Source organism: Rhodnius prolixus, unplaced genomic scaffold (assembly GCF_049639745.1).
Source record: "Rhodnius prolixus isolate KJV_2025 unplaced genomic scaffold, Rpr scaffold_6, whole genome shotgun sequence".
Classification (NCBI taxonomy): domain Eukaryota; kingdom Metazoa; phylum Arthropoda; class Insecta; order Hemiptera; family Reduviidae; genus Rhodnius; species Rhodnius prolixus.
The window spans coordinates 30062900-30079303 of record NW_027411634.1 but is presented as its reverse complement, the minus strand read 5'-3'; the positions used below and the strand labels follow the sequence as shown (position 1 = coordinate 30079303).

The 16404-nt window shown below is 30.3% G+C and overlaps 2 protein-coding genes across 4 annotated transcripts in view; both read right to left on the bottom strand.

Moving 5' to 3' along the window:
- LOC141460228 (H(+)/Cl(-) exchange transporter 7-like) overlaps nt 1–1688 on the bottom strand; it is a 36871-nt gene extending 35183 nt beyond the window's left edge. Inside the window, exon 1 of the mRNA XM_074140048.1 lies at nt 1552–1688. Coding sequence (XP_073996149.1) covers nt 1552–1629 — 78 coding nt within the window. The 5' untranslated portion in view covers nt 1630–1688. The remainder of the gene's footprint in view (nt 1–1551) is intronic.
- Nucleotides 1498–16375, bottom strand: Trm1 (tRNA methyltransferase 1). Of its 3 annotated transcripts, none has more exons than XM_074140052.1 (9): nt 15982–16375; nt 12774–12909; nt 11443–11630; nt 9430–9658; nt 9207–9355; nt 8919–9072; nt 7279–7496; nt 5118–5420; nt 1498–3702 (listed from the first exon to the last, which is right to left on the bottom strand). In XM_074140052.1, exons 1-9 carry the CDS (start codon nt 16119–16121, stop codon nt 3606–3608), a joined length of 1614 nt encoding a protein of 537 aa, XP_073996153.1. In that variant the 5' UTR covers nt 16122–16375; the 3' UTR covers nt 1498–3605. The 3 variants fall into 3 exon arrangements, with proteins under 3 accessions (XP_073996153.1, XP_073996154.1, XP_073996155.1); XM_074140053.1 differs by having other exon boundaries at nt 1498–3699; XM_074140054.1 differs by having other exon boundaries at nt 5137–5420.
- Nucleotides 16376–16404: the final 29 nt, after the last annotated feature.

Here is a 16404-nt window from a genome sequence, read left to right as displayed (position 1 = left end):
AGCGTGAGCGATATTAAGTATTTTTTTAAAATTAATTATTTTCAATTTTATGAGAACATTGTTTTATATGAAAGTAGAAGAATCTTTTGTATATAAACTATTGCTTTCATTAAATTGAAAAACAATCATTAACTCTATGAAAATATTTAATAACGTCCATGTGTTCTTTTGTAGTATATGCCAATACTATTTTCACTAATTTAAGCAATGTCTATTTTTGTCAATTAAATGCGGATTAATTAAACAAGTTGCCTACAAATCTTGAGAACTTTTAGCCGATGGGTAAATTTTTTTAGAATGAACAAATTACTATTTAATTGGTAGCTTCTAAACGTTTAATACATTTAGATTTGGAAGTGCTGATTTCCAGACCTTCAACTAATGGGGAAAAAATTTAAGAATCTTCAGTCAAGTTGATTTTATGGAAAAAATGTTTGGCTTCTTTCAGTATGCGGCAGCATTCTCATAGGTTATAGTCAATATTTTATTCGGTATTTTTTTCTTCAATAAATGTTATTAACATTAATGGGTATTTAAGTCTGAATACAGTCACCAAAAATGGGTGAACAAGGTCTCACATATTCTTAAAATTTTATTATTAGTCGCCAAGCTTTACTAACAAATTTCATGGACAGGTTCTCAAGCTGAAGAAGTCTGCGAAGAGCACAGAGATTTTTTTTTACAGTTTTGTCAAGATGAAGAGAAAACTATTCTCCATGCAGTTGGGCAAGTTTATTATTTAAAAAAAAATAAAATAATAATATATACGCTACTACAACGAACTCAACGCCTCGCTTAATTTAAAGCGTACCTTAATTACAGATGTTCCTATCTTTTTCTAAATATTAACCTAATTCGTCTGGCATTAGAAAAAAGTGATTAGGAGAGCCATCTCGGTATCTCATGATTACAATTTGGACATTATCACTATTTTTTCATGACTTGCTTTTTCAAATATTAAATAGCATACTTCCCTTTCTACTCTGTTCGAAGTATAAGAAGCAGGGTTTTGGTACTAAATATGTTTAAGTACATAAATTTATCTCAAGCTTTTTAACCCTGCTTACCTTAAATCCGAGTTAATATAAATATTTGCACTTAAAATTTACTACCTGAAATATCTGCTAAGGTCATTGCCAATCATTTACGAAAACTAGATTTGGAATTTAATCTTCTCTAAGTATAATAAAAAATAAAATAAAATCCTATTTTTGTAAAATACTCTAGTTATGGGCAAAATATTAAGTGTACTTTTTTATTTAAAAGTGAAATCCAATTTTGACTTTAAAATCAATTTTCAACTTTTTAAGAAGCAAAAAAAGAAGTTGAAGAACGACAAAAATTTGAAGTGTCAGCTAGAACTATTAAGTATCATTCATCCAAACTTCAGGAATTTCAAATGTATAAAATGTTCAGAATCCATAAAGTTGATCAAACTGCTGCAAATAGATGTCAAACATTTAGGCTCAAAAATTAAAATATTAACGATACATAAAATAATGTGACCCAAATTTTCTATTAGTTTTTATTGTTTTTGATATCTATACATACCCATTTGACAAGAAAGGTAACTTTCTTTTTTTGTACCCTTGGCACAATGTCATCTTGAAAATTGTCACATACTTGCATAGCAAAACTACAACACTCACAACACTATATGATTTTTTTTAAAGATTATTAAATAAATAGGACGTGGCAAATCTGATCATGGTTCTAACTGACCCTGACAATTCACCTGTGTGTGTGAGAGACATGTGCCAAGTCTGTACCATGCCAAATAAAAAATTACATCAAATAGCCAACACAAAAACAAATCCCCATTTGTAGACGTATATCTAGAAATTAACATTAAGATTTAATAAATATCTTCTTTCAATATCATCTTATTTATGTTTGTTTATCAAGAATTCTAATCACAAGTAAAGGTAAAAGTAACAAATTAGACTGAAAACCATACAATTTTCCCAAGGTCAATCGTAATCGTGAATTCCCCAACGTAAAAAATTATTGCACTTTATTAGCTCATAGCAATTTTGGGAGATACAAATGTGCACAGATGTAGCTCCAACCTGAAAGTAGCTAGAGCAGAGTTATATCATTAATAACATTTAAATTTAGATTTGACGAAGAAGTGAGAAAATTACAGGAATACAAGAATACCTTAACAATCCTGAGGTCTGAAAATAATAACTTATGTAGTTAAAATGAATGGTCCGTGTACCTTGTGAAGAACTCAAAAATCAAAGATCCTAAAAGTAAATTACTTAGCAAAATTTTTACTGCTAGGCAGTAAAAAACAGAAAAATTATTATAATGATAAAAAAACAGGTTTGATTACTTTTTTGTGTTTTGGTTAATTAACATACCTATGCAAGTAATATAGTAAAACATTTAACGTTTCCGTTGTTATTTAAATATTAATTGTAATTAAGTATGTGCTTCCGCCTCATCCATGAGACCTCAAAAAATAGGCGATTTTTTTTTATTGAGCATTTTTTTTTTTTAAAGTATAATTTAAAAAAATTATACTTTTTCCAAATGTAATTTTAAAGTAAATTACTGACTATTTCTACACATGTCCAACTACCAAATTAGGTGAAGTGGTTGGAGGCAACTTAAAAACGAACTTAAGTATGAATTTCTCAAAACAACCATTAAATAAAATCCAAGGCCTAGCACCTTAGCTTTGCAGGTCCCTTTTCGGTTATTAGAGACGTCTTTGTAATTACTAATGTAGGAGTAGTAAACACAATATTATTGTGCCCAGTATTTTACCATATATGTTAGAACTTCCTACTTTCCCGAATGGATTTGTTGACAGAATTGCTATTTTTCAAATTAGCATGCGAAAAAATGAAGGAGTTGCATCATAAACTAGATTGTTTTCTAGTTTATTCAAATTTGTTTTATTGAGATACACAATACTCGTAATAACAATTTTATAAAACTAAGGGTAAGGTCAGCTTAAATTTATATTTTATGCTTCAGTTCAGTGAAGCAGTTCTCAGCAAGTAGGTAAAACTGGCTTCTTCCGCACTTTAAGAATATTATTCTTTAGGATGAGAAGAATTTAGTTGCCAAATGCAACATACCAGTCAACTAGAACTACAATTTCGCAGCAGCTATCCACAAGTTCTTTGGAAAACAATTCCATTTTAAATAAGCACTACTACAACTGTCAATTAATTAGCAAAATTAAAATAATAAATCAAAAACTAACATCGAACTTACTTTAGGATCTGAAGAACACAAAAAACATATTTTTAATAACTTATTTAAATTAAGAGTTATACGTATATTCTTCACAATTTGTAGTAACAATGTCCATAGTTAAGAAAATTATGTTTCCCTTACTTTAAAACAAAAAATCCTAATTTTCAAATAATAGAAATAAATCAATATCCTTTGGAACAGGATAAATTTTTAAATTAATCTTTAAAAAAGTTCTTTTTTTTAATTAAAAAAAGCAATTTGTTACATAAAATCACAAAGATTAAAAAAAAAAAAAATAAATAAACTAATGAATCTATTGATAAAAACGAATTAGTTTTTAATTTAATAGATTATTCAATATTATTCTTCGATTCGATTTTTTAAATAATGCGTTAATAAAGAGAGTTGTTTTCATTCTGGGCTTTTTGTTTCTTCTTATTCTGCTTTGACTTCCTCTTCTCTTGGTTTACGTCCCATTCTGAGTTACTGCTGCAGAGAAGAAAACGAATTAAAAATTTTGCTACTTAAAATTAATATTATTTGTGGAACAACAGTGCTATTCTCCTAATCTTTTTTCAGTTAGAGAAAAATGCATTTGAGAAATGCAAACAGATAATTTTCAGTCCTGAAGAAATAAAATTAGAATGAATTTACTAGATTTTCATGGTTTAGAATAAAATGTCTAGGGATATCAAACCAAGACTAATTGAATAAAGTGCAAAATAATTAATTCTAACTAATTTTCAAAATTAATCTAATAAAACCTCTGTCCATGTAACTATCCAACTTCATAAACCCCTAGATTCATTGCAAGTAAACTAAACTATTGCTTAAAAAAAAACTTAATTGTATAAAAATTTCAGAAAAAAAGACGGAACCATTTTCTTTCACATTAATTCTTAAGATCGAGAGTGTAGCATTTTCTAAAATTTCACACAATCTAAAAATGTATTTAACATTTAATATCTGTAACAACGTAAGTTAACCGAAAATTGGAGGGAAGTTTGCCTCAATCCATCCAGATATATCCAGAAATATGTCCTAACTAAAACGAATTTTCCTTGAAACGTATTCCAAATAAAATACATAAATCTTAATAGTGTAAAATTAGATCTTAAGAGAAAACAGTAGAGACCATTTTTAAAGAAAATCCTCACTTAGAAATGATTCATCAGTTAAAGAGGACGAATCCTACATTGCAGTTGGGTTTTCCTATTTAAAAACAGGAATAAATGGTAGAGCAAAGAAATAGAATCCTATTTCTGCTATTTAAAAAATAAAATAAAATAAATAATAATAATAATAATAATTAAAGAAGTGGGCCGTAAGGTCGAAATATTCTGTAGCGTTTCTATGAGATGAATTCAATTTTGAAACCAAAATTCTGTTATTATAGAACTTTATGGCTAAAACATATACAGACTAAGGGCAGATGCCTCTATTGTCGAGTTTATCCAGCAATTATAGCTAGAGCTCAAGAATATCATACTATTAATCTTTGTCTTAGTATACTGAGAATAATCTAAATTAAGTTGCTGATTTCATTTTACCATCCGTTCAGTAAATAAATAAAAAATAATTTGTAAAAAATATACATCGCCGAATTCATGAATGTTTAAGGTAAGCTAATGAACAAATTATCCTTCATCATTTCAATTTATTCGAGTTCATATATGTTCAAATTTAAAGAAAAACAGTTGTAAAAATAAACAACTTGGATATGAGGTAGAAAATTTAATGCCATTAAAATTTTATAGGGAAAAATCAATTAAAAAAATGACAAATAAAGTAAACACTCAAAAATCGCAAGACTCATTCGCTAATTTTCAGATGTAAATAACGAAGTTTATTGAACGAATGATAGAAATGAAACATTCAAAACTGCATGATTGCTAAATACTAACTTGCTGGAACCCCTAATACCTGGTCCCCAGTTGGCTGTAGGATTCATCTGAAATCTGAGCAGTCCAGATGAGGGAAGAGGAGCATCTTGATGATGATTGAAATTCACAGTTGTTGTAGATACTTTTTCCAGAATATTCTTCATAACATCATCCTTATCGAGACGATTAGCGGATACTGGATGTCTCTCTTTTACCCATATCCTTATGATATCCCAAATCACGGACATTGGTGCATCAGTCTTGACACAATTTGACATAGCGTGTGTCTCAGAAACATGATATCCAGCATTCAACAACGCACTCCTTTTTAATTCAAATGTTATTTTTTAAAAAATATTTTTGAAAAGTATGTAAATTAGCTGTTTAAAAGAACATGTTTCAGAATTAAGAAAATTTTCATTAAGAAATGCGGTTCAACAATAAAATTATTTTTATTTTTTTACCAAGTTTCGGTAAACTAATTCCTTTTTTCAAGGCAAAAACTAAGCATCAAACAAATATTATGAGTTCTGCTTTCATACCCTATTGAACTATTCATAAACCCTGCCCTAAGCTAATTTGGGTCAGTATAACATTTTAAATTTCACTTTACTGTATTGCTTAAGTGTTATAATAATTGAAAAATGTGGGTGAAAAAATCCCTAAAAACACAAAATTTATTTGACCACCTGATTTTCATTAAATTTGCAATTTTACTACAGGATGAAATTCCTATTAGTGTTATAAAGTAATGAGACCATACATGACACTTACTAAGGAATCTTAATGCTACGTAAGAATTGCTCTCAGAATCTTTTTTCCGAAAAAAAAGTTTAAAAGATATAAAGTTTGAAGTGATTCGCTTGAGCCGTCATCGAGAAAATTATTAAAAACTAAAAAAATGGATCAGTATACTTCGGTTAGCTGATTTTGTTTCCACGGTAGCATCTATTCGAAAAATCAGATTTGAACTTTCTGCAATTTTTCTTTTGTTGACTTATGATAATGCTCTCTCACTCTCTCTCTCTCTCTCCCCAACATATGCTAAATAATCCGTTAAAAAACACTTTTTCAAATTCGGTGGAATTATAACAGGTAACTAACTCCCTTTAACTACATTTAAAATAATTGAACACATGCTTGAGCTTTTCAACCTAAATGAGTAATCCGGAACAATCAAAAGTTATTTATTTATTTTTATTTTTTAATGGCAATAACTGCTGTTGTTATATTTTATTTTTTTATTAATTATACATACTTGTTTGATTTTGATTAATTTCTAATATTTATTGTGCATATGTTTAGAAGTCTTTCTAAAAACAAATTACTAATACCGTAGAATTATATTTTTATGCTCTTTTAATATTAGATTTCATTTCGCCTAATATCCTTTTCCACTGTTAGCCTTTGATGAAAGCAATAAGTTATTCCAAAACTTTGGCGCAAGTTAGAATTATTTTGTTAGTATATCGACTTTGACCAACAAAAAATAAAACAAACGCAAAAATAATAATTATCATTGTAAATAGAATATATTGCAGCTTCAAAATTATTAAACTGCCTTACACCAAAATCATATTAAATAAATAAAATTATAAAATAAGGATTATATTTTTCAATAATTTAGTTGGACAATTATTTCTGAACGTTAAAATTATTTCTTTCTCTTACAAACGATAAAAGAAATTAAAAAAGTAAGAGATTTATGTCGGTCCCGTTCATTGCTTTTTAACATTAATTTTCATTATTCAAACATGACTTCTTTTAACATATTTTAAACCTCAATTTTACAGTTTTTCTGAACCTTAATCAATGCTAAACTATTCTTAAATAAAGAGTTATCCAACTCTTCAGACAAACTCAAAAAAAAGAAATCAGGCCTTCTATGGTTAATCTCTTTTAGGAATCCTTTCCTAAACTTTATTTTCTAATTTATTTTCAAAAAGCTTATACCCAACCTGGGGGTAAAATAAGAATCAAGGAAACACTGAAGTAAAGTAAGAATAGATTTTTCTGATGAATGGCCTCCTTGTAGGACACGCTAGGTTCGGGAAACATCTCCATTGGAGATACTTAATCCGGAACCTCTGAACAGACTTTAAAAGAAAGAAAAGTAAACAGCTTCTCATTTCCTTTCTGATAAACATTTAAAAATTAAAATACTAATCCATGGAAAGAGTACCTGAATTCCAAAAGTGGAATGACGTTGCAATGTACTTTAGCACAAAGTTGGTCAACAGGTAAATAAAGAGGAATGTCTAATTCATTGTTTACTAATGTCAACATTCCAATAATTCTTTTGCTAGTACTAAACTTGGCCTCATCTTGATTTAACTGAGACAACATCTTGGCTACAAAATATTTATCATGCATTGGTGCATGCCATATTGGCCCACCCATCTGCAAAACAAAAATAAAAATGTTTTGTTCATAAAGTTGTAAATGTAAATAAATATAACTAACAGGTTATTTGACCTTTGATGATGATAATTTTAAAAATAGTTGGGGAGAGAAATAAATTTCAGAATTTAGATTCAATAAATATTTAAATATTTGTTTATTCCACGGTCGAGACACCTTTAGTTTTTATGTTAACAAAGTTTCAGTAGTTAGTGGAAACTTATTTTTCCATTTTTTTTTTTATTATTCCTTTCTGATTTCTTATACTTTAAAACTTAAAAAATACAAATTATCATTTCTAACAATTGAAAAACAAGGAAATAACAATTTTAAATGTAAACAACATATAGGCTTTCGATTCAATTTCAAATTTTCTGCTAAATTACAAAAAAGGAGTTTATAAAAGTTATAAAAGATTATTTATTTTTCTTATATCCAATTATAAGTGGAGAGTTCTTGAGGTAGAGAGCCAGGATTTGAATTTTAAAGGTTTTGACATCATTCTGAAATTTTAAATGAACCCTTTTCCTAACATTATAACCATTTCCAGCAAAAATCAATTTTTTCAAATAACTATAATGATAGAAGAACAATTTCTACTATAATACCACAAAAAGCACTGTAATGCAACATAAATATTTAAAAAATGTATATAAAACATTACTTCTATTTGTTAGAAGTCAAGGGCCATTTGCCAGCCCTTAACTTTTCGGTGGCAAATTACTCATAATCACTAATCATAACGAGTAGATTTTATATATATATACATATATATAACAGTAGAACGATGAGGAGCAGAAGAACACTAAGATCTTACAAAAATGTCCATTACATTTTGGCACATTTTTTCTCTTCTTCACAAATTTGAAACTGTCACAGGCAAAGGAGACCGTCTCCTTCGGATTTCCTAGTAGAAAACCCAAAATCCAAGTAGAGGATCCACTTTATAAAAAGTATTGGAAAAAGGAAAAGCATCATAATATCACCATAACAGCGAAGTTTGTTTTTGTTCGCATTTAGTTCTTGTGGTTTGACATCAAATCAGAGATAAAATTATCTCTGGCTTAAACCCTGAAATTCATCAAAGGTGGTGGCTGATGCTAAATGAAACTGACGTGCAACAATCCTAAGATGGACTCAGTTTCAACGCAAGACGAATTAATATAATTTCTAGCCATAATTCTAGTATATCATAATGAGACTTACATAATTACCTTTTAAAAATCTATTCAAATTTTTGGAATTGACCTTAAAATGATTGTAACAATTGTAAAACTATACATACTCTTTTTTCGAGTCATAAAACTTGGGAATATTATTTTAACTCTTTGTTTCTTTTAAAAAAAAAGGGCTTTTCAAAAGATCCCACGAGAATAACATCTCAGATCGGCTTGTATAGTAAATGTGACAACCCTACCTTACCTGCAATCTATGATGACAGTGTGGGCACTTTGTAAAATCAGAAATGTGTGGTAAAGTAAACTTAGGAGGTTTATTAGTTCGATTTTCCTTGATTCCCAACGGGTGCAAAGTTACACTCTTACAACCAACACATTGGATGACGTGACTGAGTTTGCTAGAAATTAAATTTCACAAAACATTTATCTTATAAAGCTGGAAAGAATTTAATTATAAAATAATTAAATATTTGAATTAAAAAATACAGATACAGGAAATTGTTTCTTGCACTTGAAAATATTAAATTCTAACCTAGTAGTTTCCTTGCAAGTAGCAGGAGACGTGAATATCTTTACAAAAAGTCTTATATAGAAGTCTACACTTATACATAATAGCGGAACTATGTAACGTCCATAACGGTTTGCGTGTGATGCAACACATTGTAGGGCTATCCTCAAACTCTTAAATATAAAAGAACACGATTAAGTTTGTTTTTATTAAAACTAATTTGTTTGAAATAGAAAATAATACCTACCATTTCATGGCAGGCATAAGTTCTCAAAGAAGTTGCACCATATTTGAGATAACAAGTTTCTGGAGAATTTCCCGCAAGCACAGCCATATCGGTACAAGTAACCATTAATAAGCCTCCATCGTTTAAAACCTGCACAGCACCATCAAGAAATCGCGAAGGGCATCCATAAGGATCCAAGTCAACCACGTCAAAATAGTTGCCATTTGCCTTATTCATATACATATACAATCTGAAATGAAAGTGTTGAAATATTTTTAAATAAATAAATTATTATTAAATAAATTATTAACACCTATTTTGATAAGATGGGCAAATCAACAGCAAATCTGTTATATATATCTTATTAGGGATGATTTCCCTCCCACTTCTTTCATTTGTGCACTTTATATTTTAGTTTCTGTTTCAACATTAACTGACAACCTTAGGTAACATTTTCGTCTCCTCATTTTTTAATTATGTCACTAGCATCTTTAATTTTTTTAATAAATAATTTCTGAGTAATCTGGAGTAAACACTCACACGACTTTCTCTAACTCAGTGGTTCCCAACCTGTCCGCTAGAACTAAAATACGGTCCGCGAAACACTTAACATTTTTAAAATAATAATAAGCGCGGTGAGTGGGACGTCGAGCGCCTAAATACAAGTCCAGAAGTCGACTAAAAGCAAATGATGTTGCGTGTCGCTTTGAGCAATCTCATCAATCCTAGGATTACCCATCTTGTTAAGAAAATTCAAGCTTAAAAAGCACATTAATATAACTGAAAACATAATCAAATATTAATCATAGTTTATTTTAAAATCTCAAAGTAGTTTAGATATTGAAACTGTGGTCCCTGCTAACAAAAAAAAATAAAATAAATGGTCCCTGGTCATAAAAAGGTTAGGAACCAGTGCTCTAACTAATATCTCAAGATTCCAACCTTATTTTCTCATATTAACTTTAAATGTATGAGACATATTTAATTCCTAAAGTCAACAAATTTAGCTTTACATTTAGCTCACATTTTTACTTTCACAAGAGATAGGATATTAGATTTTACAAAAAGGTATTTACAGAAGGAACTTAACTGAGAAAATTATTCTCAGAATAATTCTTAATAACGAAACCAACAAAAATATAATTTATCACCTAGTAATTTATGCAAAACATTGCAGATGTACAAGTGCCTTTTTGCTGCTGGATGTAAATATTATGTGCCGCAATGCTCGTTCGTGGTTTCAATCGAACTATGCCATTTGCTAAAGTACTTCAAACACTGACCAGATAGAATCCACTTCCATAAATCTTTTTATTTCGAACATGAAGGAGTACTGGATTAGCGACAGCAGAACTTCAGGTTAATTGTGTTGAGACTGTTCTTTCAGTAAATCGTCGTACAATCTGTATCTGTCACATTCAAATAAAGGTTGAAGTTCATATCAGTAGTTTACTACTACTCTAACTAGGTACATTTTCGTTATCGATTCTTCGGAGTGTTTGTGGGATCCTTTATAACGGGCGTTTATTTCTCATAATATACATAGCACTGTTACAGGCTTAGTAAATTTTGAACAACACAACATGGAGTGTGATTGTTGATGAATAACTATCCTTTTATTTTTAGCGGATATCGTGGTTGTCAAAATTTAACGATCAGAGGTTTACCTTTCGGAACGTTCGAAAAGACATTTTTGCCTACAATTCAGCGTTAGTTTCCACCTTTAAAGCCAGTAGTGAAATATTGTTTATAAACATTTAAATAATGTCAATTATAATAGTCAATGTTTTTGCGAGATGAAGTCATCATTATCTTAGTGTAGTCTGCATTTTAGTAACTATAATAAATAATAGAAGCGCTTCAAAAACAAAATTGAAAAATAAAAAGTATTATTAAAAAAATGTTATCGATTAAAAACAATGATTCATAACCGTATCAAGACAACGTAAGTTTCGCTTTTATATCTTATTGATAAACTGCTTACCTAACATTCTTAAAATATGTAAAGATGTATATCATAAACGTTATACTTACGAAGCATCACTATGACTTGCGGTAACTACATGATCAACTCGGTTATGTTTTATGTTTGCTTCAATAGATTTTACAGCTGAAAGTGAAATATCATTTGCGATGACATTAGTAACGCCTGGCACTTCAAGGGCAAATCTAATAGATCGAAGTCCTGTGGCTGATAACGCTTCAAAAATAGAGATACCTTCCTTGAACAAAACAAAAACCGAAAATTGAGAAAAGATGTTCTAATGTCTGAAAGAAATTAAATGATCAACGAGCATAAAATAAATGTGTTCTTTCCCTACATTTCCTGTCCATAAGAGTCTCTACTTTTCAGTGTTGGGAGAGTTACCTAAAAATACCGAACATTATCCAAAGGTCAGGAATATTTAAGGGGCAGAAGAAGACTCAGAGGGCCAAGATATCGAACTCTTAATAACTAAATAATTATAAAATAATGATTTCATTCGTAATATATGCTGGTAAAAAAAATTACCAAAAAAAAAAGATTTTACATTTGTAACTTCAAAAAAAATAAAAAATAAAGGATTTAGACAAATGAAGAAAATTGAATAAATTCAAATACATTACATGTATAGTACATGAACGTGTTTTTGAATTAAAATGTAATTATTGTGTTTGTGTTACTATTATTATGATTTTTAATTAACGTAATATCTTTAGAAAATCTTACCAATGCACCATCGGCGATTTTAACAGAAAAATGTCATGATCATTATTTTTTTTTTCTGGTGAATTAATTTGCAAAATTATGCAATAATTTCTATTGGTTATTTGAAATAATATCGAAGCAATAGTTTTGTAATAAAAACAATAAAACCACAGACTGATTTTAACGAAGCTAATATCAAATGTTGGTTGTTTTAGGTAGTTTTAGGAACATATAATTTTAGGATTCTTGTATAATTATATTAGTTAAAACGCAGCTAGGTTGGCATTGCTAGATAATATCTTTGTTTTATTCGTCATAGCAAGCATGTTTCTGTATCCGTCTCTGATTTCTGACTTCCATCCATCAATAGAGGTTGATCAATCAGATTGATGCAGAATATTTAACTTCAACTTCGTTTCCGTCTCACATTACACTTACAGCTACATCTAATTGACCAATCAACCTCTGTTAATGAGTGATAGAAACCGGTCAGGGATCAAATTGCAGGACTTTAGTAGAAGCAGTATTTAGAATCCTCTCTATAACATTTTTTTATTAGTTATAATGTTCTTCTCTCTTCCCTACCTCATTGTAATGGCAACAAAAATCAACCTATTTTTAGACTAATACGAAAAACTTAATAGCATCTAATTTAGATGTAAGTTTTATTGAATACCTGTGAATTACTATAAGAAGTGCTGCCATTCACATTACTTCCATCCTCTCGACCCTTTATCATACCAGAAAGCGTACGTTTTTTTCCATTTCGTGTAAGATGTATTTCTTGAGCAAAGACAGTTAGCACAAGAATACTGAAACATATTTATATAAAGTGAGATAAATTTTTGAAAATGAAAATAACCCATTTAAACTTGATGAGGTTATAAGGGATTAAGTCTAGTTTAATTGATCTTTTCCACATAAGTTGTTTTACCTTTACCATTCATTTTTATACCACCCCCTACAACCGTTGTGTCAAGTTTAGATGTTTACAAGAGGGTCTCTACTCAGTCAAATACTCTGTGGCTCAAATTTCCCTTGTGGCTTTTGTAACTGCAAAAGTTTGTCTCACAATGAAGCATTTGTTCAGAGTGCATGGTGTGTAAGTGTGAATAAATCATTATGAAGATGAGTTGATATTTACTTATAGGTTCGCAAAAACCAAACAGTAAATCATATCAGCTTGTATTGTATTTGTATGTCTATTGTATTGGTGGAAGACGTGAGTGTAAATGTATTTTGGTATGTAGATCTGCAGTAGCCAAGATCTCTAAAGACGTAGTTTACTACTTCATAAGTAGCTTCATAGTATGAACCTTCACTTATATGTAACTTTTTTTATTGTAATTAAAGATTAAGAAAATTTGAAGCGAACTTATCAGACTCGATGTAGAAAAGTAAACATTGTAAGTTTGACTTTTTTTTTCTCCTTCATCTTTCCTCCACTAAAGTTACTTCAAGCAAAGTAAGAGAAGGTTGCCCTTACAAAACAGAGGGGAAAATAGATAAAAACATAGCAAACTCATTATATTTTTGTACTGACTGTATTGTTTTTTGCCTTCCTTCGTTCTACAAAGGGAGCCTTAAGCCGATAAATAGAAATAAAATCTCTTTCAAGTACTGAACACTACTTAGAACTGTCAATTCTAGACATTTTGACTATTAAGAAGCTTTCCTGCTTAGGGGATTTAAATAACGTAAAAGCGAGTAAAGTACAGTAGCCGCTTTTTTTTCCTGGCGTGGCTTAATGCCCAACTAACAAATTAAGTGCTTTGGAAAAAGTCGGAAATACTATCAATTTTTTTTTATTACAGATTTATATGACCATAATGTGACGATCCGTAATAAGGAATCGGAGCTGATAAAAGTGAATGTGGTGACAGAAACTAAAGCAGTGAGGTTAGGAAAAGCGCCACGAGAATACGAGAGTATTTAGATCAGATGGTAAGACAGTAGACCAGTTCTCGAAGTATAACTGAGAAAAATATCCATCACGGGTGCGTAGACACAGAAACTAGGAGATAGTAAGTGCCAAAGGAAGGACGTTCGGCATGGTCACTGAAAGCTTCCTCACTAGCAGAGAGCTGTTAAAGAAAGCCAAGCACTTCGTATTAAGGTTGGCATTTATTCCTGCACTCATTTACTCATCGGAGACCATAAGAGAATCAAAAGTCAGAGCCATGGAATTGTGAAGATTTGATGTATTTGAGGAAGATATGAGCCGTTTATTTTGAAAGTGGCATAAGTCACTTTGTTTTTAAGTCGAGATATTTAAGGGTTGGCGTTTTAACACGTTTAAAAATATGGATGCTAACTTTCGAGAAGATTTACTTGAATTTGTTATCTCATGATACTGATTTTTTTTTTTTTTTTTTTTTTTTTGGCATTGGCTTCCGCCATACAGCCAGCATCGTCTAGGTGCTTATCACTAGAATATCACTCACTCTCCATTCTTACCTACATTACATTCGCTTCACACATTCATCATTCTACTATATACAGCTATTTACATAAACTACTGCTAATGGATGGAGCAGCACTCTGTGCTCCTGCCATCCTTATAGCTTAACCAAAATTAAAATCACGTAATCCTTCTCTAAGCATTTTCTTCCATTCATTCTAATTCGGCTATTTAAAAGCTACTGATACTTTTCTCAGTATACATAATTTCGTATAAATATTAAAAAATCACTATTTTTCATTACGGTAAAGTGACTTAAGCCACTTTCAAAATAAATAGTTTAGAAAAATGACTGACATATATTAATTTTGTCCGACGTATTTTACTGAAGTGATGTTTTAAAAGGGCAATGATTTACTTTGTTTAACTTGGGCTCTGTAACTGCTCGACCCTCCCTTCTCACCAGAGCTCCTCCAAAGGAGAAGAATTAAAATCAGTTTTTGGTTATATAATAATTTACAAAACTGCACTATTCTTTCGCACTAATAAAAATAAGTCCAATGATCACAACTTTTTTAAAAATACTGAAAATAATTCAAAACAATACTTCACACACACTTATCACATGTTTCTATTTCTTTCACACTAAGCCCCCTAATTAATTTCCTGAGTACAGCGACTTACGCCACTTTCAAAATAAACATGTTTGTTATACCTTTAATTACCAACACTTCTCTCGAACAAATCTCAATAGTTCTCAACTTATTGATTGCAAATTTTTTAAAAATGAAAAGATACCGTTCAATTGTATTTAGTGTTGCCGTTAACTCGACTTTTTTGAAAAAGTGACTTATGCCACTTTCAAAATAAACGGCTCATATAAGAGAAGACTAGACGAGGCAGTCGGAGCAAATTTAGTACAGAAGGTGTATGATTTCGGTTTTATAAGTGGGGGATTTTTAGCTCGAGTCCTTTTTTTTTTGTGAGCTTCCCTTTCCCGTGTAAAGACACTTGATTTGCTAGATGGCCATTAATCCCGCCTGAAAAAATAGGCGGTTAAATTACAATTTGGAGAGACAGAGAAATCCTAGCAACTCAAAATTCACTTACGCTGTCACCTAAAAAACACAATAACTTAGTAAAGTAATCTTAGACTAGCAAAAGTAATTAATGTGTGCATCTACTACTAGTTTAACATATCCATGTGCATCAACAGAAACGGCCAATCATAAACAGTGATTCACATTTCAACATTGCCCACTTTACAGACGTCGACAAGCAATGAGACTTCATTGAGTACACTTAAGTTTATTTACAATTCACAATACAAAATAAATGTTCAGCTCTTGGAAAATCTGAGATCATTTATATTTTACTATCACATTATTTTCAAACTTGAAACAAACTGAAGTGCAAACCCAATAATATTTTAACAAACATAAAGATGATTAATGAAGACATTTTAATTTAAATCACAACCAACCTTAGATCTCTGTTGAATTCCTGCACAGGATTGTAAAAGACTTTGCTCGTATTTTCCACTATTACTTCTACTTTTCCTTCTCTTATTATGGTTCTGGTGCCTCCTCCAACGGGATGCCCATTATTCCCTTCAGAATCCATATTTAAAAAAGATTGGCTAGCTTTCACCGTGAAAATTATTTGTTCACCAAAACATTGTCATTATAATCTCATCACCACTAAACGCATTATTCCATACCTTCCGAATAACAAAACTTCGCCAGCTCACTTCGATAACCTGTAAAAAACAAATAACCTCTTCCAAAAATTCTCTCTAGCAAGAACAGACTTCGACTCCCCATCACCATAATTATACGCAGTACGCACTAGCCAGTGGCCAAACCCAAAACCATTGCAATTAGTTGAATGTGATTTTGTATTTTTA